This window comes from Natrix helvetica (assembly GCF_964273705.1).
Source record: "Natrix helvetica genome assembly, chromosome: 1".
NCBI lineage: Eukaryota > Metazoa > Chordata > Lepidosauria > Squamata > Natricidae > Natrix > Natrix helvetica.
The window spans coordinates 163,252,160-163,279,794 of record NC_138548.1 but is presented as its reverse complement, the minus strand read 5'-3'; the positions used below and the strand labels follow the sequence as shown (position 1 = coordinate 163,279,794).

Sequence of the window (27,635 nt, the reverse complement as noted above, 5' to 3'; positions counted from 1 at the left end):
AAGTCTTAAAGCTGTCAAGTTTGAACACCCCTGGGGTTTTTTTTTCTAAAGGGTTAGGGATGCAAGGGCCTTGTAACATGACAGCTTTAAGACTTGCTTGCTTCAAATGTCAGAGTTCCTGAGCCAACATTTTGGTTGCTAAGCAAGAGTGTTGTTAAGTGAGTTTCACCACATTTTACAAGTTGGCCATGCCCACTCAGTCACATGGCTGGCAAGCCACACCCACTCAGTCACATGGCTGGCAAGCCACTCCCACCCAGTCACATGGCCGGCAAGCCACTCCCACAAAGCAGGCCACACCTACAGAAGAGGTTCTAAATTTTTTTGAAACCCACCACTGGTGTGTGCGTGCGCGCGCATGTGGGGGCATGCTTTGCATTATGAGTGCTGGCATGAGTGTGCGTTATTGCGCGCATGCACTCGCATTTTTAGAAAAAGGTTAGCCATCAGTGTCCTCGGATCTATTTTAAAAAAGGGCTAAATCTAAACATTGTAAATATAATTCCACTACCGGCCAGCAGACCTCAGAGGGAATAAGCATCTCCTCAGACTACAAACATTCCTCATTCATATTTCTTTGCCTGATACAGTATATAGCTCTTGATCACAGGCAGAACCCAATCTTTCTCTTTGCTACAAAGACAGTTCCTTTTAAAACCAGGAGCAGAACCCTCAGAATTTATATACTTCTACATCAGGGGTGTAAAACTCAAGGCCTGTGGGCAGGATCTGGCCCATGGGGTGCTTAGATCTGGCCATGGGGCTGGCTTGGAAATAGCAAAGGACCGCCCTGTGGTGCTACTGAAAATAGGGGAGGGGGGCTGCATACACACCCACACACCATTTTGGCTGCTGCAGTGCTGCAGCCGGGTGCCCAGGTCCAAAACAGGGTGCCCAGTTTGGCTTCCAGAGTGCTGCAGGAGGCCATCCTTGACTCAGAACATTATAAAAGGGAGGAAAGGTAAAATATTTTACCTTTCAAACTTGCAGGATTCTGCACGCGGAGCCATTTACTTTACTTTACTTTTATTCATATTTATAGACCGCCCCCTCTCCCAAAAGGGACTCGGGGCGGTGTACAGTCAATACATAAAAAGAATACATAGATAAATCAATACTTAGATATTAAATACATAAATAATTAAATGCTTAGATGGAGGAGGTTAAAAGAACTGTACATTCAAGTGAAGTATATAAAATACAATCTTTAAAAGACCCCTAAAAATACCCCACAGAATTAAATTTAAAATGATTCCCCAGAAATTTCAATTAAAATATATCTGCCAGGAGGTAAAAACTATGAGTGTGCCAGGCCAGCTAATCGAAACAGGTGAGTCTTTAGTTTTTGTCGGAAGGAGCGGAAGTCGGTGATGGTTCTAATGTCGGGGGGGAGGTCATTCCAGTGGGTTGGGCCCATCACAGAGAAGGCTCTACTCCTAGGCGCCGCCCGTTGGCACTGCCTAGTGGACGGCACCAGTAGTAGTCCCTCCCTGTGAGAGCGAATTGGTCGCAGGGATGTGTGTGGCAGGATGCGATCCCGCAGATAGCTAGGTCCTGTGCCATGGAGCGCTTTAAAGATAGTAATCAACACCTTGAAACGCACCCGAAAAACCACAGGCAGCCAGTGCAGCTTGCGCAGGAGAGGTGTTACGTGGGAGTACCTAGTACTCCCCATGATGGCCCGCGCGGCTGCGTTCTGGACTAGCTGTAGTCTTCGGGCGCGTCCCAAGGGAAGCCCCATGTAGAGAGCATTGCAGTAGTCCAGGCGAGACGTCACCAGCGCATGAGTGACCGTGCGTAGGGCATCCCGGTCCAGTAGGGGGCGCAATTGGCACACCAGGCGAAACTGGTGGAACGCCCCCCTTGCCACAGCTGCCACATGGTCGTCCATCGACAGCCGGGCATCTAGGAGGACGCCCAAATTGCGCGCCCGTTCCACAGGGGGCAATTGCTCGCCCCCTATGGCCAGTGATGGAGTCAACTGGCTGAACCGAGGTGCCGGCAACCACAGCCACTCAGTCTTGGAGGGGTTGAGCTTGAGTCTGTTGTCCCCCATCCAGACCTCGACGGCTTCCAAACACTGGGACATCATTTTGACAGCCTTGTTGGGTTGGTTTGGGGTGGAAATGTACAGCTGAGTATCATCAACGTACAGATGATACTCAACCCCAAAACCACGGATGATCTCCCCCAGTGGCTTCACATATGCGTTGAACAGAAGGGGCGAGAGGACCGACCCCTGTGGCACCCCACAAGTGAGTGGCCTCAGGGTCGACCTCTGCCCCCCTGCCAACACACATTGCGTCCGGTCGGAGAGGTAGGAGCCGAACCACCACAAAACGGTGCCTCCAACTCCCATCCCCTCCAGCCGGCGCAATAAGATACCATGGTCGATGGTATCAAAAGCCGCTGACAGATCTAATAGGACCAGGATAGAGGAACAACCCCTATCTCTGGCCCTCCAGAGATCATCAACCAACGCGACCAAGGCCGTCTCCGTGCTGTGCCCGGGTCGGAAGCCGGACTGGCGTGGGTCTAGATATTCGGATTCGTCAAGGTGTCGCGGAAATTGCTGTGCCACCACATTCTCTACAACCTTCGCTAAAAAGGGAAGGTTGGAGACTGGACGATAATTAGCTAGCTCCATCGGGTCAAGTGAAGGCCTCCTGAGTAAGGGCCTCACCACCGCTTCTTTCAAGGCGGTTGGTAAGGACCCCTCGCCCAACGAGGCGTTCACCAGGCCCAGGAGCCAGCCTCGTGTCACTTCCCAGGATGCCAGTACCAGCCCGGAGGGACACGGATCCTTTAAACATGTGGTGGGTCGCAGCCGTCCACGCAACCTGTCTAAATCCTCGGGGGCAACAGAATCAAACTCCTCCCAGAATGGTCTCACAAGACTCACTGTTGACGGCTCCCCTGGTCCACTGAAGGGGGCCCATCCGCTCCGGATCTGAGCGACTTTGTCCTGCAGATATTCCCCAAACTCCTTTGTCAGGGCACGCAAGGTGCTGCCCTGTCAGCTGGCCAGCGCGTATGCGCGCGCTGGCCAGCTGAGTTCACCGTTTTTAAAAGCCATTTTTTCGCCCTCCCCAGGCTCCAGAGGCTTTATAGGAGCCTGGGGAGGGCAAAAAGAGCCTCCCCCACGCCCTGGAGGCCCTCCAGAGGCTTCAGGGACCGTCCGGAGGCTTCCCTGACGCCTTCGGAGCATTTAAAATGGCCCTCTGAGCAAACCGGAAGTCACTTCTGATTTGCTCAGAGGGTCATTTTAAACGTTCCGAAGGCTTCAAGGACCGTCCAGACAGACCCTGAAGCCTTCGGAGCGCTCAAAACGACCCTCCGAGCAAACCGGACGTTTCACCATATTTTACAAGTTGGCCACGCCTACCCGGTCACATGGCTGGCAAGTCATTCCCATAAATCAGGCCACACCTACAGAAGAGGTTCGAAAAAAATTTGAAACCCACCACTGCTGCAAACAGTCACTAAATGAACTGTTGTAAGTCAAAGACTACCTGTCTGTCTAATTTTCTTTTCTTTTTTGAGTTTGTATTCTAAGTTTCTGAATAAAAAAAAATTGCTAAGAAAAAATTAGGGGCAGAGCTCCAACTGTGAAATGAGGCCAGAAAAAAAGTAAAATAATTCTCAGATTAAAGTTGGGGAATTTCCAAGACGCTGAAAGAATCCAGGTAAATGAAGCACAATGAATATCTAGTTCAAATGTGTACCAATTCTGTAGTATTAAGTAAAATGTTGAGCCAGGAAATAGCGCTAATTGTTTTATGCTTCTATAGTACTAAAGCTCAACATTTTTAGTTATTTCTAAAAATTATGAATTTAGCATATAACCTTACCCTTTTATCTCACTGTATGGGAAACATTTTTTTTTAATTTAGAAAGTTATTCTAATCTATAATGTTAACTTGAATTTTCTAACCAACCAAGAAATTTGACTGTTAAAATTGCCTTGCTTTTTTTTTTTTTTTCATTTTCACTTTTCAAAACTGTCAGTAAGGGAGTACAGGTTGTGAGGGCCCTATATCTCTTAAGGGTCGAGCAGACATCTCTGGCACTTCGCGTGAAGGAACACGCCATCTGTCATTGAAAGACAGTTGCACAGCTGTTGGATTCCCATGTCTACAAATTTTAACGTTCTGGCTCGGGAGCACTCAAATGGCAATGCCCAGAACAGGACGTTGGATTGACCAATCAGCATGCAGGATGCACACCCCCATTGGGAGTGTTTGTATTGGTCTACCTGCAGCTATCTGAAATCTATGCTTACCCATCAATTCCTTCACAGGGTAGCAGGGGGGAAATTCGGCAGGTTCTGCAGAACCAGTAGTGGAAATTTTGACTAGTTCGGAGAACTGGCAAATACCACCTTTGGCTGGCCCCAGAATGGGGAGGGAATGGAGATTTTGCAGTATCCTTCCCCTGCCACACCCACCAAGCCACGCCCACAGAACTGGTAGTAAAAAAAATGAATTTCACCACTGCAGGGTCGGTACGTGGCGATGGCTACGGGCAGTAGCAGGCGCAACTCTAAATTTAGTTTATAAGCTAGAGTTAGGATTCCGGGCAAGTGCCATCTGAGAACCATCAACAATGAGAGCTACCAAGCAGCTATCCCAAAACAGGAGGCAGAGTCAGAGAGTTTTTGAGAGAGAAGGACTTTCCATTCCTACAGACTCAGTCAGTCGATTGCACTATATATTTCAAATATACAAACGCATGTAATAATCCTCAAGGCCTTACTTGGGTGGATAAAACATTGAAAGTGTCAGCATATAAATGTTGTTTTGGATAGATTGCTTTCACCTATTGTTCCCTTCCTGGTACAGGTTTGATATTTCAGACGTATTAAAATATTGTCATCATGGACAGGACCAAAAAAAAATATGATCTGGATTTATTACTAAGCCTCTGGGCCATCTGCACTAGAGCAAAGATTTCTGACTCCCATTATTTACCAATAACAAGAAATGAGTCCCTTCTCACATGTACATCTTAAATTAGCTACCATGCCTCCTCTGCTGGCCTGGGTGGGGCAGGCCAGTCCCATTGGGATGAGACAGTTCCTCCTGTAGGGTTTTAAAGGTGATAACCAACACTTTGAATTGCATCCGGAAGGAAACGGCAGCCAAAGTCGCTCATGGAAAAGCAGTATAACATGGTTCACTGTAGAGGCCCCAAAGACTGCCTGTGCTGACACATTCTGCACCAGTTCTAGCTTCCAAATAGCAATAGCACTTAGTCTTATATACTGCTCCACGGTGCTTTACAGCCTTCACTAAGCGGTTCAGAGAGTCAGCATCTTGCTCCCAGCAATCTGGGTCCTCATTTTACCCACCTCGGAAGGATGGAAGGTTGAGTCAAGCTAGAGTTGGTGAGGATTGAACTGCTGGCAGTCAGCTTAATTAGCGTGCAATACTCCATTCCAACCACTCCCCCACCACAGCTCATTCAATCCTCTTCAAGGGTATCCCCATGTAAACCACATTGTAATAGTCCAGATGTGGGATGACTAGGGCTTGAATGACTGAGCACAGCAATGCCTGACCCAGGACAGGCTGCAACTGGTGTACAACCTAGAGTTGTGTGAATGCTCTCCTAGCTGCACCTGCCACCTGCTCTTCGAGCAAGAGTCACAAATTCAGGAGAACACCCCCCCCCCAGTTTGTGGACTGGGTCTGTCTGGAGTAGTGCCACCCCACCCAGAAATAAAGATGTCAAAGTCTCAGATCTTGGAGCTCCATGCACCCAAAGCCATTCAGTCTTTCCAAGGTTCAGTTGAAGACTGTTGTCCCCCATCCAGGCTCCCATAGCCTCCAGGCACTGTGAGAGGCAGCAACAGCATTACTTGTGTCACCAGGAGTGGAGATATAAAGTTGAGTATACTAGAGATACTTCAACCCATGGTGAAGGATGATCTCACTGAGAAGCTTCATGTAGACTTTAAAAAGGAATGGAGAGTAGCCAGCCTTGTTGCACACCATAAAACAGCGGCTGTGAACTGGGTCTTTTACTCCTTATTAACACCAATTGGGACCAGCCTTAGAGAAAGCAGTCAAACCAACACACAACTGTTTTGTCCGTGGCTAACCTTACTTAGCCTTTCTCTGCTCTTCTGTATAAAGCCCGTGTAGTCCTTCATATTACTCTTGCTTCTTTTCTCACAAGCCATCAGACTAATTCTCTTACATACAGACCGTTCTTCTCCCCTTGATTTTTGTTTTGGCTTGCAGACATGGTGTATCTAACTTGTTTGATTCAACATCATTTTATCTTAGCTGCCAACCATCCTCATATAATTGTTTCCAGATTTCTCTTGCATAGACTTACAGGATCTGAATGTGATTCTGCAAATGTTATATAGGCAAAAGTGAGAATGAACAGGAATAGATAGTCCCAAAGGTATATCTAAAATATAAATCCTTGAGATTTACTGTTCGAATCCCTAGCACTCTCGTTCGAATTCCTAGCACTCCTGTTTACCGTTTGAATCCCTAGCATTCCCTGTTTGAATCCCTAGCGCTCCCTGTTTGAATCCCTAGCACTCCTGTTTACTGTTCAAATCCCTAGCGCTCCCTGTTCGAATCCCTAGTGCTTCCATTACCTGTCCCAGCTTCTGCCAACCTAGCACTTCGAAAGCACGTGAAAATGCAAGTAGAAAAAATAGGAACCACTTTTGGTGGGAAGGTAACAGCATTCCGTGCGCCTTCAGCATTTAGTCATGCCGGCCACAAGACCATGGAGACGTCTTCAGACAGCACTGGCTCTTCGGCTTTGAAATGGAGATGAGCACTGCCCCCTAGAGTCGGGAATGACTAGCACATATGTGTGAGGGGAACTTTTACCTTTTACCTTATAAGATGATAGCTACTACATCATCAGCTGACAATGTCCATGCATGCAATAGGGAAAGACGGAGTAGATTGCTTTAGTAATTAATTTGTATTATTTAAAATTAAGGAGAAAAAGATTGACAGGACAACCTGAGTCCTTCTGAATCTGTTGTCTATCTGTTTTTGGTCCTTTTAGAGAATTGTAATGGTTTTTCTTTTTAACATAAGAAAAAGTATATGTTAACAACTATGCCTTTCTATACATTTCCTACCTTGACTTTCCAGTGGTCTTTGTGGACAAGAGAGCTGATGATCTGCAGATAAACGGGTGTAGCAGAAAGGCTGCAAATCTTTCACTTGGTCCGAATGTCTCAGAATGGCCAAGGATGCTGAAGTTTCAGCTAAAATCTTGAAAAGAAAAAAGGAAGAAGAAAAGAGTTGTTTTTTAATCCAGCTTTGTAGTCATCAAGACATGCCCATATATTTTACAACGGAATTATATTTAATATTCTGAATGGCCTTTGGCAAGTTTCAGTGCTAGATTGGAGACAGCCTTCCCTAAACTGATGCCTCCAGATGTAATCAACCACAACTCTTAACTGACATGTCTGTCCAATTTGGAGGGATTCAGCCAGGGAACTTAATAGTTAATAGTACCTTAGAATTCTCTCTTGTCAATCCAGTTCTGTTGAGCCTACATTTGAGTGGGCCAAGCCCAGTGAATTTCCTCAGCAGCTGTCCTTTTTTTTTTGTCCTTCCTTCTACCTGTTTCTCTCTCTGGCACAGAAAAACTGTGAATAATGGCATATGATATATGCTGATTTTTGCTCAAAGTTAATTTGTATCTTTAGAAGTAAAAAAAAAAGCTATAGGAAGGTATTAATCTGCTTAACATTTCTAAGTACATCATCCAAGGGATTTTGTTTTTTTTAATTTTACATATGCTCAGCAGAGCTACTGGCAAAAACTGTACATTTTCTTCATTTCATCCTTGCAACATCAAATGGTAAGCAGCAAAAATTGGATCAGACTTCAAAGACGGCTGTGCTCCCAGTCACAGAGCGACTCCTCCATTTCACATATTGAATTCAAACAGGATATCAAAGTGCTACCAAAGAACCTCAGGTCCTTGTGAAGAAAAAAAAAGGAGAGGATCTCACATCTGTAGAAAGTGAAGTGCGCAGACAAATCACCTCAGGGACCAGCTAACATTTATTCACAGCAGCAGATTTCCAGCCTTTTGATTCCGTTGTTCACTTGTACCTCCCTGTCTTTCTACAGAACAAAAGTTCTTAGCAAGCCGGGCTTTGTCTCCAAGACTTGAAAATATTCCTAATGGTTTCATATTCTGATAGTTGTGCCAAGTAATTGTGAACATGCTTCTGAACTGTAGGTTTAGGGATCTTATATCATTTTAGAGTCTGAATGTCACAGTACCTTGCTTGTCTGTTTTTCAAGAAAGCTCTGTTTTGCAGGAAAACTGCTATTTTTCTCTCTGAAACAAGAAAAAAAATGTTATTTTTTAAAGCCAGCATTATTTTCTATGTCATTTCCCTCCTGATTCCTGTATTCCCTTTCAGTTTAATCCCCTGATAATAACTTCTCACAACATATAGCCATTATATTTCTAAAGATTTTACTTCAAGATGTTACATTTATTTCTTTTTTTTGAGGGGTATTTTCAAAAGTGACGACTATGTGTGGGATTTTCTGCTATAAATTTAAAGAAACACAAAAGAAAAAAATATTTCCTTATTTTAAAAGCACTGGCCACAAAGGGGAAGTTGTGTCTGCTTTCAGATTTGCTCATTTACATATTTCTATTCTCACCGGCTATCAAAGAAAGAAGTCACTTTTGAAAGAAATTGTGTTTTCTAGCTGACCTCTTCAGCAGAACTTGCTGCCCCCCCCACACACCCCCACCACATCACAAAGGTTGGGCAATTCAAGCTGTTCTGTCCTTTGCTCTCATATCATTCACTACATGAAATCTCACAGTTACATATTATCTGCTAACTAATTCCAGAGGACACAAAAGAATCCTCCCCTACACACACAAACACACACACACAAACACAAACACACACACACACTCTTTGGCTGTGAAACTATCTGGAACTTATACCGTAATAAACACTGTTAAGTTAATTAAGCTCCCCGTTAGGAGAGCGGGTATGCAGAGTAGCGTAATGATAGTGATATGGAATAACACGCACAAACCAGCATACAGAGACATTGAATAGCATAAAAATATAGTAGTTTACTATGTAGAAATATAGAAGTATTCAGAGTCCGGTTAACAGTCCAAGTCATACACGGTTCAGTAATTCAGTTATCAATATTCTCAGTTTAACACACAAAGTATAGCTAAACAGTAGCAAACCACAATACCTCAAAATACACCAACCAGCTTCTAACAAAACAGAGAGAGCTAACAGCCATTCTGGCTCACTCTTATAGCTGCTTGAGGTAACAAACCAATTACATCTCTGAAGCATTTAAAGTAACAGATACATTTGTTACAATCATAGCTTATATACATTGCCAAGCCAAGCCTAGGGTTACATCCCTAACAAACACCATTATATTTTTTATTTACAGATACAGTAATGTTGAAAATACTGTAATTGCCATTGCATTGCTAAAAAGCACATTACAACTTTAGCTTTACAACCATTCAGACTGACCTTTTGCTCATAGGCTCCCCTGTGACTCATGGACTCTCTCATTCAAAAAGAGAACATCTTGTTGTCTTTTTCACTCACACTACACACCTAACAATGAAGTAGATTCAAACACTGGGGTTCACATATAAGTTTCCCGAGGAAGCCAGTAATGACCGGCTTCACATAGAATACTAAACCATACACCAAGATTTTCAATGCTCTAAATCCATCAAGCATAAGGCACAATCCCATCAGAAGTATAACTTAGCTTTGAGGTGAAGACAACTTATCTGATCAAAGACAAGACTATTCACTCTTGTCAATATATTGAAAACTGCAGTCTAAAATTTCAGGACAGCTGGAACCAATCTGGGCATGAGATTTTAAGGGACGAAGAAAATGTTTTTTTGCCCCCTAATCCTGCCCCTAACATGCTGTCATATGGCCAAGATATATAAGTTGCTTGGGAAATCACAAAACACTATTTCTAAGCCACCCTCAGTCCATGGGGGGTACAGTTTTTTACATTCTTGGTCTAGCATAGTGTACAGTCCCAGCAATGAGAAAGGGAGATTATAGGACCAGCTGAAAAACTATTTTCCATTACAATTCAGATTTAGGAATCTCTGCTAGATTAAAAAAAAAAAACCATCTCCTCCACTCAATCATCTTTTTCTTCCCAGATCCTTCACCATTTGGATAGCCCTTTTCTGAATTCTATGCTCCTATTCACAAATTTAAAAATAGCACTTCTTTTTTGCAGTACATCACACTGCTGACTCACGTTCGATGATCAGCTAGCCCTTGGAGCCTTTCACCTATACTAGTGCCAAGACTGATCTTCCCCATCCTATATGTAGCCCTTTCATTTGCCCTATTGACATGCACAAGCCTCTCTAAATCTTTTTTCTCTCCTCTTCGTTAATAGTCACCCCTCCCAACTCTATGTCATCTGCACACTTGATAAGCACATATTCCGACAATAAACTGGAAAATGGCTCTGATACAACATTAGTAAATAAGCTCTTGGGATTTGGGTGAGCTCCCATTCCTTGCCCACCTAGCAGTTTGAATCGAAAGCCATGCAAATCCTCATTAGAGGAAAGGACATATATCTGGACAAGATGGGTGGCATACAAATTTAATAAATAAATGTATACACATCCTCTACCAAGTGTAAAACATTCTGGGTTTATGTAAACATTTGACTCGCGCTCATGGGTCATTATAACTTGACCACATGTTTCATGCATGCCTCACGGGGCCATGATAATTTTCCAAACGAGGGCAACAGGTATGAAATTAGGTCTCTGCTTAAATGTGCTTAGGTCTAGTAATGAAGGACTAATTGTTCACATAAATCAACCGTGAATGTACATAAATTTTCCACAACTTCTTTCAGAGGCAGCCTAATAGAAGTATCACTAGGATGAAAAACCAATATTCCAATATCCCAGGCTTTACATGTATTTGCCTACTGCAATGAGATCTGTTGTGCTATAGTATTTATTTTAAAATTCATGGAGAAGATGCCAATCATATTGTCTTTCCCACGCAACCACCCCAAATATAAGATAATTGGATGAAAAAAAGATATATAATTGGCTCTACCTCTCTGCATTCATAGTGCAATAATATAAGAATGCATAATAATATTATAATAGTGCAATAATATAAGAGAGCTAGTTTGATGTAGTGGTTAAGGCATTGGGCTAAAAACCAGGAGACTCTGAATTCTAGTCTACTTTAAGCACAAAGTCAGTAAGGTGTCACTAGTCACGTTCTCTCAATGACGAATTCTGAAAAACCTTGTCAAGAAAACTGCAGGGACTTGACCAAGTCACCAAGAGAAAAAAACTAATCCAAAGATATCTGTGTGTACACACACATACATACAGTATATACACAGACAAGTCCTTTTAACAATTAGTTTTCAACCACATTTCTTGGCAGACCAAGCCTCTATTTCTACTTATGCAAGCAATGGTAAAACATACAGTATTTCTTATACTGTATACTTTTACTATGCCAAATCTTACATATTTTCATCGTACTGTAATAACCCAATCCCTTTTAACTGTCATTTTTCCAATCTTTTTAGCCTCTTTCTTTGTAAGAAAAGTGCTTCATAATCCATATTTAATCTGCAAGCCTTTTCTTCATCTTTTTACTTTGATCTCTTTAGCTATTTTTTAAAAAAATTAAACAATAGTTACTCTTCACAGATATGTTTCCTTTGTTGGGGTCAAAATCGACTCTGTTGCCCAGGCCCCTAAGTTTCAACCATTCAACCAATGATCACAGCTATTTCTTTTGGCTGTAAAAAATATAGACCACCACCAAATGGCAGCTAAGAGTTAAAGTTTCATTTCTTTGCTATCATCTCAGGAGTGTCCAGAGTTTTGCAGCTCTGATCTGGTAGTAAACCATATACTGTACAAAGAGTAAGGTGTTTTTTTTGTAAGCATTTTTATTGAGTTATAGAGTATTACAGGTAGCCCTCGACTTATACTATAGTTTTGTGTTGGAAGCAGCACTTCAGGGCTGCAAAACTCTGGACACCTCTGTGATGGTAGCAAAGTAATAAAACTTTAACTCTGTGCTTCTGTGGTGAAAGGATTTGCTGGCGACATCACCATTGCCAAGGAGTTGCCCAATTGATGCAACCCTTTTGCATCCCTGTGAAGTTGCCCACCAAAGTGGTATAGATTTATCTACTTGCAGTCACCCACTTTTGAACCGTTTTAACCTCTTGAGCCATCGCTCTCCCTTAGTCCTTGATGTACGACCTGTTTTCTTTGTTACCTTCTGGGAGGAGGCTTCGTGGTATCCAAAGCAGAATATCTAGATTCAGTCACACTTTTGTTCCATAGAGCATCAACCTTATGAACTCTCAAGTTACCTCTTTCCACTATGTATTCAAAATGGAGAATGATTAATATATACCGTATATGTATGTATGTCTGTGTATATCTATATCTATGTCTATGTCTGTCACTGCATTAATTGTTTGCTAGCTGTGCTGAGATATTACTGCGCAGGTCATAGGCCTTATCAGCAAGTGATGTACTGCGCCTCCTCACACATTCCAGAGACTTTTGATCTTCTGTTCGTCTGCCAAGAAGGTGGGCAACAATTGCTCTTGCCAAAATGTAACAATCAGATAGATTTGTTTTATTTTATTTTCATATTAAAACTTGTTTTAATTAGAACATGTTATCGGGTTTCATTTTCGCTTTTTCTGAAGATATGCTTTTTAGGAAAGCCGATGGTCTACACCTCATTAGCTCAGGGTGAAATTTCCCCTGACAATGTCTATGTCTATGTCTATGTCTATGTCTATGTCTGTCTGTCTGTCTGTCTGTCTGTCTGTATGTATGTATGTATGTATGTATGTATGCTGCAGGTATATATTTATGTACTGTATGTATATAGCATGTGTATATGTGTGCTATGCATGTGTTTGGGTAGATATACACTTTTTCTTGAGAGCAGGCAACAGAATTTTATTTTTAATGTGGGCTGGTGTGCTAACAGTAAACAAATAACAACAAAGTCATCTCCTCTCCTTTCCTCTCATCCTATTCCATCCCATCATCTTATAATTGAGCCTGGAATTATGGTGTTAAATTGTTGTAGTCATTAATCAGATTATCACAGAGTGTGTGGCTATCATAACTTTGAAATCAGATTGTAAGGGTCTTTTTTGTGTGTGGGGGGGTTTCCATCATAATGTAACAGTCACTAAGCAACTGGCGATATTGAAGGACTACCTGTACTTATGTACTGTGTGAAGAAGTACTTTTAAAAATCTTTTAAATTTCCTACCAATCAGCTTCATTAGATGACCCTTGTTTTCTGTTTCTCCTGTTTCCCCTCCATACTAATTGAGGGGCTCTCCTCTTATATGTTGCAAAGGATGGATGAGTAACACATAGCTCTATGGCTCCAGGCATATTTACCAAATTTCAGCACCAGTAGGTTTGGTCAGAGAGTTAATAGGAATTGTGAAGTCAAAATATCTGGAGGGGTGAAAGTTGCTCAACTCTGCTAAAATGTCACAAATGCTAGTGGTACTATATATCTGTAAATATAGGTAATATTTGTTTCTCTTCTCTTTTGTTTGTTTCACTGTTTATAATTTTATTCCACCCTATCTATATATATCCAAAATCTGTCCTGGAGGATTAGGGCATCTTCTGGAAAAGTGTGAGATAATTTTGGAAGAAGGACCAATTCATAACAATTCTTCTAAGTAACAGATGAATAATCATCACAATAATTACAATAAATACTTCTCTTTCTGAAAGACAGGATCTACATTTAAATAATAATAATAACAATCTACAATTTTGATTTGTGATTTGTTTAAATTTGTTACCATCAGTGTAAAGTACAAAAAATGGCTCACTAAACTCAGTGGAGTATATTTATGTATAAATATGCTGAGGATTGTGAGGTATGGGCCCTCCCCAAAATTTTTACAGTATGAATCAAATAATCTACATTAGGATTTTACTTTTGTATGTATATCGCAAAAGTAAATCAATGATTAAACAACGAATCGTGTTATTTGTTATAACTGTGCTGTGAGTCTTGTTATTAGCAAGATTATGAAATCTACAGCCCCTGATTTTCTTTTTTCTTCTTAAAGCAATTCATCAATCTTTTCAACTGCATCGGGAGGGGGGGAGGGGGGGGGAGAAACCTCCAAGCTCCACTATTTCCTTTGATCTGATATGGGAGAAGATTCTGCATATTATGAATGTATCATGTTCATTGAGGCTTCTACTAGATCTTGACAGGTACAGTGAGCTGTATTGTAACACTTTGTTTAGAGATACCATAGAATAAATTGAAATGATAAATGGTGCCATCACTGAATGTAAATCATCTGCTTTGCTTTTGAAACACAACATGGACAAAAAAAGCAACCATAGCAAAAGTCTCCTCTTGTGGCTACAAACTATATTATCCGCTGCAGGAAACCAAGCAGCTATTCAAGGGTAAGACTGTCTGAAGGGAGTGAGATTCAAGAACTGCTACAGAAGGAAACAGGAACTTTAGCACAGAGGCACAAAACAAGAAGTTCAAGGACTACAAACGGCTTGAATATGATCTCCAGGTAGCATCTTTCAAGGTTGCCACCAAATTATGGCAGAAAAATATTAAATTCATAGGGAGTAATAATGCCCTATGTTTTAGTTGAAACCATGTTACTTTAACATAAATTAAACGATATAAACTTTGTACGGATCACGGCTTACAGGCCATTAAAGGCCTTTATTTAGTCACTTATTTCACTTAATGGGAACTCTCAAATGATACTGCCTAAAGGCAGTGATCAACAATGATTACCACAAATAAAATTAGAATTGTATAAGCACTTTTAAAGCGTATTATAAGAACATGCTACAAATTATTTATAAGAAATGAATTTATTGAATTATCTTAACTAAGAACAAATTTAACTGGATTGATTTACTGTGCATGATTTGGGATAGAAACCCAAAAGAATTGTGTGAGTTGTTGTAAGAGATGTAAGCTTTATCAGACTATATGCGTACACATATTGCTGTCAAATATAACACAAATTGAAAAGCCGCAACAAGAAATACTACTAATATAATAATAGAATGGAAAATAAAGCTTTATTTATTGATCTTCCTTCATATAACGAAAGGTGACAAAAAACTTGTAATTTTTACAGTTAAACTCAGAAAGTTCAAACTGCCAAAGAACTGCTGATTCTGTTCTACAGAGGAATTATTGAGTCTGTCATTCTGCACCTCTATGACTGTCTGGTGTGGCTCTGCAACCAAACAAGACAGATACAGACTTCAACGGATAATTAGAACTGCAGAAAAAACAATTGCTACCAACCTGCCTTCCACTGAGGATCTATGTACACTGCACAAAGTCAAAAAGAGGGCTGTGGCACTATCTACAGACCTCTCACATCCTGGGCATAAGTTGTTTCAACTTCAACCCTTAAAACGACGCTATAGGGCACTGCACATCAGAACAACTAGACACAAGGACAGTTTTTTCCTGAACGCCATCACTCTGCTAAACAACTATTTCCCACAACACTGTCATATTACCGACTAAGATTGTATTACTATTATTCCTCTCGTCCTTCCTAGTACCTATCTCTTCCCATTTATGACTATAACCATATTGCTTGTATCCCTAAAATTTATATTGTTTTATTTGTTTCCTAATATAATTTGATTGCTTAGTGATATGACTATCATTAAGTGTTGTATCTTATGAGTCTTGATGAATGTATTCTATTTTTCTTTATGTACACTGAGAGCATATGCCCTAAAGACAAATTCCTTGTGTGTCCAATCACACTTGGGCAATAAAGAATTCTATTCTATTCTATTCTATTCTATTCTATTCTATTCTATTCTATTCTATTCTATTTCTTTCATTGATGGTGCCTCCCCTTGGATAATATCATCCCCAGAGATCCCTCTTTTATACTTATTTTCAGTGCCAAAGGAAAGAACTTTTTGTTTCCTGGCATTTTAATTCTTTCAGAAACATTGCACTATTTAATTTTGCTGCTGTTTTTATGTGAAGTGTATGTGCTGTCCTGTGATATTTCTTGCTTGTTGTTTTAGTTCTAGTGCATGAATAATAATTCATGATTTCACTAATTTAACATTTCTTCTAATCTACACCATTCAGAAAATTTCTGAATAGGTAATCTAAAGGTATTATCTAAAGGTGTAATCATTAACTAAAAGGGCCCCTGGGGGGGCAGCGGTTAGAATGCAGGCAAACTCTGCCCACAGCCCGGAGTTCAATCCTGAAGCGACTCAAGGTTGACTAAGCTTTCTGTTAGATATTAACATATATCGGGATAAGTCTTCCCTCCGGTCCGCTCCTACAGCGGGAAACAGGTATCCCTCTGATTGGTCGAGGGGCGTGCCCAATCCCTATAAAAGGGGAACCCTCCGACTACCAAACAAGCTGGATCACTATTATTACTAATAAAGAGCTGTTAAGTCACTTCGTGTCCGCAGTCTGTCTCTCGTTGCCCAGATCTAACATTGGCGACGAGGGTGGGATCGAGAGACAGATAGGACGAAGAACGCTACCTCCAGAATCTCCGGATTTGATCCAGCCCAGGAATTCGGCAGCAATTCCGACAGCCATCTCAGATCACCGCAGCGCGGCAAATTCAAACTGAGAAGATGGCGATGCATGCTCCCCCCGCTCCTTTCGACCCAGAAAACGACGAATGGGAAGCTTTCATGATTCGTTTCGAGTGTTTCCTCGAAGCAAACGAATACACGGGGATCACCGATGCGAGGAAGAAAAACATCTTCCTCGGCTACTGCGGAAAGGAAGTCTTCAATACGGCCAGAGACCTCACTGCGCCTACTCCAATACAGGCAGTATCGTGGACGACGTTGCAACAAACTCTGCAAACTCATTACGCGCCAAAACCTTCCCGCCATGTCTGCCGAAAGGAATTCAACATGAGGACCCAGAAGGCGGGAGAATCCGTCAATCAATATGTTGCAGCCCTACGAAAAACAGCAGCTCACTGCGAATACAGGGATTTGGAAGAGCACATCTTAGAGCGGCTCATCTGTGGGATAAGAGACATTTCGTTGCAAAAGAAGCTGTTGGCAAACCCGGGTTTAACCCTACAGACAGCGTTAAACGAAGCAAGAGCGTCAGAATCAGCGGAGAAATCATCGGTGACCATACAACGAGGGGCCAGCGTAAACCAGCCAGCACCGAGGCAAACCAGAGTGCACTACGAGGACGCAAGCCCTGACTACGAGAATCCCGAGTTCGAGGACAGTCACCTGATGCAGAGCAGTCACTTGAGGCCTGGGGGGAGACCCGGATCCCGTTTGCCGCCCTGCGCAAGTTGCGGAGGGAATCACCCCAGGTCTACTTGTAGGTTCAGGAACGTTGTTTGTTCGCATTGCAACAAACTTGGGCACATCGCACGAGTGTGCCGGAGCGGAGTCCCTGCCTCACGGCAGCCACCCATGTACCGCCAACAGAAGCCCAACCCAGGGGCTTGGCGAAATCAAAAAGGGCGCCCAGAGAGAAATCCACAAGTGTTTACCCAGAGAGAAAATTTCCAAAGAGCTGAACGAGCGTATTCCCAGAGAGATTACTCACAAGGAAGTGAGCGAGCGTATCCCCAGAGAGAATACACACAAAGAGCTGAAAGAGCGTTCTATCAAGACGCTCAACGAGAGTATTTTCAGGATGTTGACGATGAGATAGAGTTGACCCAGAGAGAGGAGTTGCGAACGTATCTCACCACAATACATCAGGTCCGCCCTAAGCGGCCCAAAAGGCTGAGAGTCACAGTCCTCTTGGAGGGCTCACCCTGCGAGCTAGAAGTCGACACAGGATCGACCCTGACGATCATTTCATGGGCATCCATGAAACAGGCTATCCCTAGCCTCAGAAAGAGCCAACTACACGCTCCAGACGTCCTGCTACGAGACTACCAGGGGAACCAAGTCCCCATCGTGGGCCAAGGCACATTCCACATCCGTTTCAAGGACATCGAAGCCCAGCTGCCCGTGACCATCGCCAGCGCGCCATTGCAGAACCTTCTGGGGCTTGATTGGTTTGAAGCCCTGGGGTTAGAAGTCACCGGGATCAACGCCGTAAGAAACAGCAGCGCTGAACAGATTTTTAAGGAGTTCGAGGATGTGTTCAGCCCCGGTCTTGGTAAGTATGTGGGTAAACCAATATCATTCAATTTAGACCCCAAAGTGGCGCCAATCCGACTTAAACCAAGACGAGTGCCTTTTGCACTCCGCCCAAAAATAGATAAAGAAATAGATAAATTAGTGGAGCAAGGAATCCTTGAGCCGGTAGATCACGCGCGCTGGGAAACGCCCATCGTGACCCCAGTCAAACCAGACGGATCAGTCCGCATCTGCGCGGACTATAAATGCACAATTAATGTCGCGCTACAACAGAGCGCATATCCTGTGCCTGTAGTACAGCACTTATTGCACTCGTTGGGGCCAGGAAAGATATTTGCAAAGTTAGACATGGCACAAGCTTACCAGCAACTGCCAGTGGATAGCGCCACAGCGGAGGCCCAAACTATAGTGACGCATAGAGGAGCATTCAAATGCAACCGGCTACAATTTGGCGTAAGCATTGCCCCAGGATTGTTCCAGAGCGTCATGGAACGACTTTTGCAAGGGATACCAGGAGTCGTCCCCTATTTTGACGACATCTTGGTGTCCACTGCAAATGAGGAGCAATTAAACAAAAGAGTCAGATCTGTTTTGGCCAGAATCAGAGAAAAGGGCCTCCGCCTTAAAAAAGAAAAATGCCAAATTAACGTGCCTAGCGTAGAATTCCTGGGTTATAGAATCGATGGTCAGGGAATACACCCCACTTCAAAGAAAATTAAGGCGATCCAGGACGCCCCCACACCAAGAAATCAGACCGAGTTACAGGCCTTCCTCGGATTACTTAACTTCTACAGCGTTTTTCTGAGGCAGAAAGCGACCGTTGCTGAGCCACTACACCGTCTACTCCAGAGGAACGCACCATGGAAATGGGGACGATCCGAAGCTGCAGCTTTCGCCGGAGTAAAGCGTCTACTCACCACTGACTCATTGCTTGTTCAATACAGCCAGACCCTACCGCTGGTATTGACCTGCGACGCATCACCTTTCGGAGTTGGAGCAGTCCTCAGCCACAGGATGCCCGACGGAAAAGAAGCACCCATCGCGTTCTACTCCAGAACTCTTTCATCGGCCGAAAGAAATTACAGCCAAATGGACAGGGAAGCGCTGGCTGCCGTCGCGGGAGTAAAGCGTTTCCACGAATACCTCTACGGCCGCGATTTTGAACTGATCACAGATCATAAACTGCTGTTGGGACTTTTGGCGGGAAACCGCCCCACTCCGGTCTCCCTTTCTCCTCGCATGACCAGGTGGACTGTTTTCCTGGCTGCATATTCATACAAATTGATACATCGACCGGGCTCCACTCTTGGACACGCAGACGCACTCAGCCGTTGCCCATTACCTGACATTCTGCCAGACCCCACTCCAGAAGTACCGGTATTGCTCATTGACTGTTTGGATTCGGGACCGGTTTCTTCCTACGATGTTGCAAGGTTCTCCTCTAAAGACAATTTAATAAAACAAGTTCAAACTTGGGTTTGGAGGGGGTGGCCAAAGGGAAATGTGGGCCCGGAATTCAAAATGTTTTGGTCGAAACGGGACGAGCTCTCAGTACTACAAGGATGTTTGTTGTGGGGGGATCGAGTTGTTATTCCGCATGCTTTACGTAAAAATGTATTAGATGCTTTACATATGGGTCATCCGGGGATTGTGAGAATGAAAGCGTTAGCGAGAAGTTACGTGTGGTGGCCAAACATGGACAAAGAAATAGAGGAGTGGGTGGCCACTTGCGACCCATGCCAGGAGTCGAGACCAGCACCCCCGGAAGCGCCCGCCACAGAATGGGAGAAACCCAAGGCACCCTGGTCACGTATACACATTGATTTTGCAGGGCCATTCCAGGGTCAAACCTTCCTCATAGTTGTAGATGCTTATTCTAAATGGCTAGATGTAGTCTTAATGACGTCAACCACGGCAGAGGCAGTCATAAAGGTTCTTCGGCGGCTCTTCGCCACTCATGGTCTACCAGATCTTTTAGTATCCGATAACGGGCCCCAATTCACGGCCATGCAGTTTGAAACATTTTTAGCGGGGTTGGGAATCAGGCATGCCCTCATCGCGCCATTCCATCCAGCATCCAACGGTCAGGCAGAGAGAATGGTGCGATTCGCGAAAGAGGCCCTCGCTAGGATGGGTCCAGGTGATTGGCAAACACGCATTGACCATTACCTCCTCATTCAACACATTACCCCGAGCGCAACGACGGGTAGGAGCCCCGCTGAACTACTCATGGGTCGCCGCCTACGGTCTCACCTGGACCGGCTCCACCCGAATTACTCTGCCACGGCTCCCCCAGACTCTACAAGTAAGGTCCGGTCTTTCAGAGTAGGGGACTCAGTATATGCTCACAACTACACAGGGGGGACATTGTGGATGCCGGCAAAGGTCATTGGCATCACGGGTCCTCGATCGTATTTGCTGGAGCTAGAAGATGGGCGAAATTGGAAAAGGCACATCGATCAACTTCGAGGTCGCCTTGCACACTCCAACATTAGGGATGAAGACGAAAGTTTCCTGTCTACAGAGAGCCAACCGCAGGAAAACTCCATCGCGGGGAACAACGACACCGGCGAGCCAAGCGTGGAACAGGACAACACGCACGCAGCTGAAGAACCCCCAGTCAACGCAGCCGAACTAGCTCCTGAATGCCCAAGCAACGAAAGCGAAAGACCTCCAGAACGGGAAAAAGGAAAAGCACCCGATCCTGCAACTACTTCGAACCAACATGCACCCGGTCCTGCAAACACTTCAACCCAACCTGAACTACGACGTTCCTCCCGAGCAAGACAAACACCCACCTACCTAAAGGACTATGTCACCTACCGTAACGTCCCATCTAGGAGGGGAGGGGTGTTAGATATTAACATATATCGGGATAAGTCTTCCCTCCGGTCCGCTCCTACAGCGGGAAACAGGTATCCCTCTGATTGGTCGAGGGGCGTGCCCAATCCCTATAAAAGGGGAACCCTCCGACTACCAAACAAGCTGGATCACTATTATTACTAATAAAGAGCTGTTAAGTCACTTCGTGTCCGCAGTCTGTCTCTCGTTGCCCAGATCTAACACTTTCCATCCTTCCGAGGTGGATAAAATGAGGACTCAGATTGTTGTGAGCAATATGCCGACTCCGTAAACTGCTCATAGAGTACTGCAAAGCACTATGAAGTGGTATGTAACTCTAAGATCTATTGATATTGCCAAATGTTAACAATATTTAGTGTTTCCGGGTTAGAAAAATTGGCAAGGGTGACAGAAGAATTATAGAAGGGTGCAAAATTATGCCTGGTGTAGAGAGAGTAATCTGAAAAAATATTTTCTCTTTAATTAGACTTGAATCTGAAGTTAAGTTGTGAAGTAAGATTGTGGGAGATACTAAAGAAATGACTTGCTTATAGTTCCCAGGTCCCAAGGTGTCAGAAGTAATAATATGCCCACCAAGGTATGTCTGCTTCTCACTTATTTTTATTTTTAAAATAATAAATGGGAAACTAACATGCTACCAAGCAAAGCCCTAGGCCTCTCATATATTGCAGAGATAAGTTCATGATGGATATGCTCATGATATAAAAAGATTGGAGTTTCCCCAATAAATAGCTATGGGATGAAGTTGCTTACAGATAGAAGAACAGTCTGGAAAAGTTTTAAAGGGATGAGTCAAATTAATGGAGAATAAAGTACCAATACCAGGGTAACATCTGTATGAGATATTTCTCATACTGATAAAGGGAATAGCAGATACCAAAACAATGGATAAATGCAGGTTGCCTTGCCTTCATTCAAAATGCAAGAACCTCCATTCCACTGTGAAGGAATATAACAACACACAAACACACATACAAGGAAGAGAGTTTTGGCAACTACCTATAAATTTCCCTATCTGAAAGTACAATATTTGCTAGAATTCTTGTGTGGCAACCCTAACTTTCCTTCTAATCCTGCAATTCACCAGAATTCTTCCTGTTTTGTTCCTTGGGTTCAATCAATTTAGATTGTAAGGAGATGAATTTACAATTTAGATGGTCAAAAATGAATGAATAATGCCAGGAGTTTTGATGGGATTATCATTATTTTCAATAAAATTAATAGGATTGTTTTCCAATCATGTCTTTAATAAATGACCCCATGTTGGCTCAAGAAAATTACAATCTGGCAGCAACTTTTGGGGGTTTACAGGGACCACACCAAGATCCTGAAATACAGCTCAAATATCTGCCAATCCATATCACTTAACTCTTAGAGATTTCCTGTTTCAAAACATTCTGAGTCCCAGTGAACTGACAGCTTCATGCTGTTCCTTTCAGACTGTTTAGTTTTCCACCCAGGGAGGGTTTCATCTGCACGTGCCCCTTTGATGCTCAATTTAATCAATGGAAAATTTCCTCCTGTAGCTAAAACTGCAATCTTTTTGCGGCCACTTAAGGGCAAAGGTAATGTGACACTGTTAAACTGAATTTGCTAATTATGTCCCACTAAAGATGATTCCCCTTTGCACCGATATGTTTAGACGTTTATTATTTGCCTGAGAGATGGCTAGGAGTATAGTAGAGAGATTTGTGCATAAGCCTAACTCTCTTTAGTAAATGTCTGAGGCATGCCACACAATATAGTTTGGCACTATATTGTACTTCGCTGGGCAGAAAATGGGAGAGGATGAAGATGAAGCAATGTTTGTTGTTTTTCCAAAATTGACAAAAAGTTGCAAATGTAATCTATATTTTCTGCTTCTGTTCTTATTATTTAATTATGCTAAAAAGGCTGTAGTCCTACTCCCCTTTTCTCAGTGAGTAAGCCCAAATTAATTTAGACTCACATTTAATATTGCCATGAGTAGAGTAGAGTAGAGTAGAGTAGAGCAGTGACGTGCAGTGAGGTTTATGACTGGTGAGGCACTGACACAGTGCTGGGTTTCAAATATTTTTAGACTTGTGGACTTCAACTCCCAGAATTCCACAGCCAGGCATGCTCAGTTCCAATTTAAAGCGACATCATTTGTTTTTCTCCTTTGCTCCTTCTTTCTTTTTCTTTTTCATTTCCTTCCCCTCCTTCCTCCCTCTCTCCCTTCCTCCCCCTCTCTTAAACACACACACACACACACACACACACACACACACACAGAAGTTGGATTGGACTATCTCTCCTACCCCTTCCCTCTCTCACTCACTCTCAAACAAACCCCCCCCACACACAAAAGTTGGATTGGATATCTTTTCCAGTGGCTTGAAAGCAGCTCCTCTGCCACCCCCACCCCCCATTCCCCTGCTGCCTTTCCCAAACACCTCCACCATTGCAAATGCAGCCTGCTGTCTGGGTGGGAAATGCCTGGAACACAATAAAGCCCACCCACCACCTCCTGCTGGCAGGCTGGGGTGAGAGGAGAGGCAGAGAAGCTGGAGGGGAGCCGAGCCTTCCAAAAGAAAGAGGCTGGGGGGAAGTGTGTGTACTACAGCATGGCTCTTTGCCTGGCTTCCTGCCTCCTCCTGTGGTCTCCTCAGTGCTCGCTTGTGCTCTCCCTCCCCAAGTGTAGTTTGATTGCAGGTGGAGCCACGTTGCCTTTTCAAACTTGTAATCATGAAGCTGGGCTAGATTTTTATATAGTTTTATTCAGCTGTGTGTGTGAGAGAGAGAAATGAATGGGGGCCTGGGGAGGAAGTCACTACACTTGGGGAGGGAGAGCACCAGTGAGGTTAAACAGAGCCATCCACGGTGAGGCAGCAACTAGCTCAGCTTTTTCCTTTTACTTTTTTTTTTTCATGATGAGAGTGGTGAGGCTGTGCCTCACTTGCCTCACCTGACTGCACGTCACTGGAGTAGAGTAGAGTAGAGTAGAGTAGAATAGAATAGAATAGAATAGAATAGAATAGAATAGAATAGAATTCTTTATTGGCCAAGTGTGATTGGGCACACAAGGAATTTGTCTTTGGGGCATATTCTCTCAGTGTACATAAAAAGGGGAAAATACATTCATCAAGAATCATAAGATACAACACTTAGTGATAGTCATAAGCAATCAAAACATACTAGGAAACAAATAAAACAATATAAATTGTAAAGATACAAGCAACAAGGTTATAGTCATAAGTGGGAGGAGATACTGTAGGTAATAGGAAAGATGAGAAGAATAATAGTAGGCAAATACAACATTTTCTAAACTTCTTACAGGAAAAAGCACTTCCATACATGGGCTTCATATTGGCCAGAAAAAGGAGGGATTGGGAAAAATGGGAGAACCTACTGCTGTGTTATTTGTCTGACAAGAGATTTGTTTAAATATCTGTAAGGAGACTCCAATCATTGCTTCACTGACATATCTTTTCAGGCATTTGAACCTTACTTTTCCTCACTACACATGCTCAAGATCTACCGGCTGGAATACATTTTGAAGGTACCCTGAGAAAAGAGGGCAGGAAGAATTAACTGCCTGATGTTCATTGAGCAGAAATTGCTTCTATCTATAGAAACACCTCACTGCATTCTGTCCTGGGTTAGAGGCAAAAGCATAATATGAATTTTGCTACTGTTCTATAAGGTTTAGGAAGCAGCCAGAAAAAAAAATGTGTGATCCAGGCAGAGATTCGGTGTATGGAAACTGAGAGAAGAGAGAATAAAAACTAAGGTTTTTTGAGGCCTGTTTAAAAGCTGCATTCCCTAATGGAAAGATTAATTTCCATGGTACAGTAACAGCTCTAGGCAGAGGTCATAATTTATATGCTGCTTACCATATGTCTTGGCCCAACCGTGTGCTATAGAGTATCATTAGAATATACAGTCTGTCTGACCCAGAAAAATGGTGAGATTTGACTGATCCACATGAGAAGCAGCTTGTAAACAGCTTGCCTGAAGATACCATTTGGTAAAAGTGTTTTTTCCCCATCCTTTAAGACTGTAAATTAAGGGAAGATTTCAAGCTCTGGCTTTGGAGGAAACTTTTGACAGAGTGCTGAAGAAGAATGTTTACATTCTCCAATCCTCGAGGAATAAAAGGCTGATAAGTTACTTTCCACATAACTTTTCTCAAGGAGAAAGAATTATATCATCTAATGAGGAGCTAGAGCACGTTGCCTTAATGTTTTGCCTCTGGCAGTCTTGAAGGGTAACCTTCCTAACATTCCTATGGGATGCCAGAGCTACATTCTGGCTCAAGTGAGGTGTAGACTGTGGCTCATGTCCTACATATGGCTCTTTTCAGTGGAAGTCTTTTAACTCAGAGATCAGGAAGATTGAATGTATTTACACTCCTTTTTCATTGATAGAACACCTACAGCTGTTACTCCTTAATGCTGGCAAATTTTGTGCTAGGGCTTGTTGAGTCCACCAAATGGCATTTCAAGAGCCAGGTTAGATATATTAAGTGATTTAGATCCTGAGCTTTTAACAGGATACTGCCAAGATGTATTTTATTATTGTTTATTACAATACATACTGTACGTAGTTTTGACTGGCCAGTGATTATAATAAAAAAAAAATCTAGATTGATTCATTATCTAAAGTATAAAACTAAGCCGTCGACCTGTGAATGCTACAAATCATATCCACAAGATTGCATGAATAGACACGTCCTTCAAAAACAGTACCCGATTGCAGCTCATGATGAATATAGTTGCTCAGGACCTACCCTGAGTTGTCTTACCAGCAAGGTAACTATCCTGTTTCCCTGAAAATAAGACCTCCTCGGATAATAAGCCCAATCAGGCTTTTGAGCGCATGTGCTAAAATAAGCCCTCCCCTGAAAATAAGCCTTCCCCAAAAATATTGCAACACAGCAGCAGCCATGAGGTGACCATGCTCGCCGCCTCCTGCACCTCAAATTTAATAAGACCTCCCCGAAAATAAGGCTAAGTGCTTATTTCAGGGGTCAAAAGAAAATAAGACCCTGTCTTATTTGGGGGAAAATACAGTAGTATTTAGTGAGGAAAATGTCCCCCTCTACGTACTTTCTCTCTAGATTCTTTTTGAACAGAATAATTAAAACTTACCCATTTCCTTCATATCTGAGACTGGAAACAAAGCCCACTGATTCCACATCTGCTTGATAGCCAATACTATTCTTCCGTCTTCTATAATTTTTGCGGGTTAAATATCCCCTGAAAGCTAAGCAAGCATTAGCAAAAAAGAAGATTAAAAATGGAGCAGCGTTATCTGACATTTTGCAATATACAGAATACTCTTTGTTCAACTTCTAGAAAGAAACAAATTCAGATTTGATTCAGTTCTGCAGCCTCTGGCTGCAATCACCCTCCAGGCTACAAAGTTTACTGACCATTACAAATGAATGGCATTGCCAAAGGTCTGGTCTGAGAACAGCTACAGATGGATTTTGTCAGCAAGCTATTTTGGTGGAGAAAACTGAATCACCCTTTATTTGACTCATCCTAAGCATCTGCTGGGCAAAATTTTTTATTTTATCTGTTTTAATATATGTTCATCCCTCCTTTTCTTCAAAGAATTCTAGAAAATTCATGAATTTAAATCCGGAGTAATTAAGGGCTTATCTCTCTATAATATAAAGTGCAAAGTATTTCACTGGCCTCACTTTAGCAGGTGATGTTTGAGCTAAGAACGGCCACTGATATGGCCTCTAACCAATTCCAATCACTCATATTTCAGGAGTTGTAGAAACACAGAATAGGAGCAAATGACTTTCTGTTCTCCAGAGGTTTTGAGCTTTAGCATCTACAATCTCTTGTCCATAGAGCTGAAGGAATTTGTGGAAATAGATGACAATTCGATATCAAAGCATCCAGGGGTTCAATGGTGGGTTGCCAATTTTTTCACTACTGGTTCAGGCGCACTCCCGCGTGCGCTCTCATGACGCATGCGCAGAAGTGTCCGGGCACGTAGGCGGAGCCTCCCACTGCCGCTATCGGTTCAGCCGAACCTGGCTGAACTAGGACCAACCCACCACTGCATAGGGTATCAGGTCACTTAGTAATATCTGTTATTATAGAAATGGCTCTGAACAATACCTCAGCAGGCGAGTAAGATCACATGAGAAAAGTCAGTATTGTAGAGGGTGCTATTTTTTCAGGCTAATGAAGAAGTTACACGGTTCTCCTTACTGTTTTTCTAAACTTATAACATATAAGTTAATATCAGAAGTAAGGCAATACAAATATGCCTAGATATCAAAGATTCTGTGCAGGAAGATTTTTATCCTTAATAGTGTTCATATAGATGAGAAGTAATTTTTATGGAATATGTTTTCAAAATATCTTGCTAATATTGTTGGGAGAGCCAGTTTGGTGTAGCAGTTAAGGCAGCAAGGTAGAAACCAAGAGACGGTGAGTTTTAACCGCAGACACGAAGCAAGCTGGGTAAACTTGGGCCACTGACTCATTCTCAAATCTTAGGAAACAAGCAAGAACAAACCACTTTCAAAAAAACTTCTCAAGAAACTTTAGGGATTTGAAGAGCCTTGGTGGTGC

The 27,635-nt window shown here is 42.8% G+C and overlaps 1 protein-coding gene across 1 annotated transcript in view; it reads right to left on the bottom strand.

Annotated features, from left to right (window-relative positions):
* Nucleotides 1–27,635, bottom strand: part of MYO3B (myosin IIIB) — a gene marked incomplete at its 5' end in the record, with an annotated part of 314,537 nt that overhangs the window by 85,591 nt on the left and 201,311 nt on the right. The window contains 3 exons of the mRNA XM_081955637.1: nt 7,118–7,253; nt 8,283–8,340; nt 26,187–26,301. Of these exons, the coding sequence (XP_081811763.1) occupies nt 7,118–7,253; nt 8,283–8,340; nt 26,187–26,301 (309 nt within the window). The remainder of the gene's footprint in view (nt 1–7,117; nt 7,254–8,282; nt 8,341–26,186; nt 26,302–27,635) is intronic.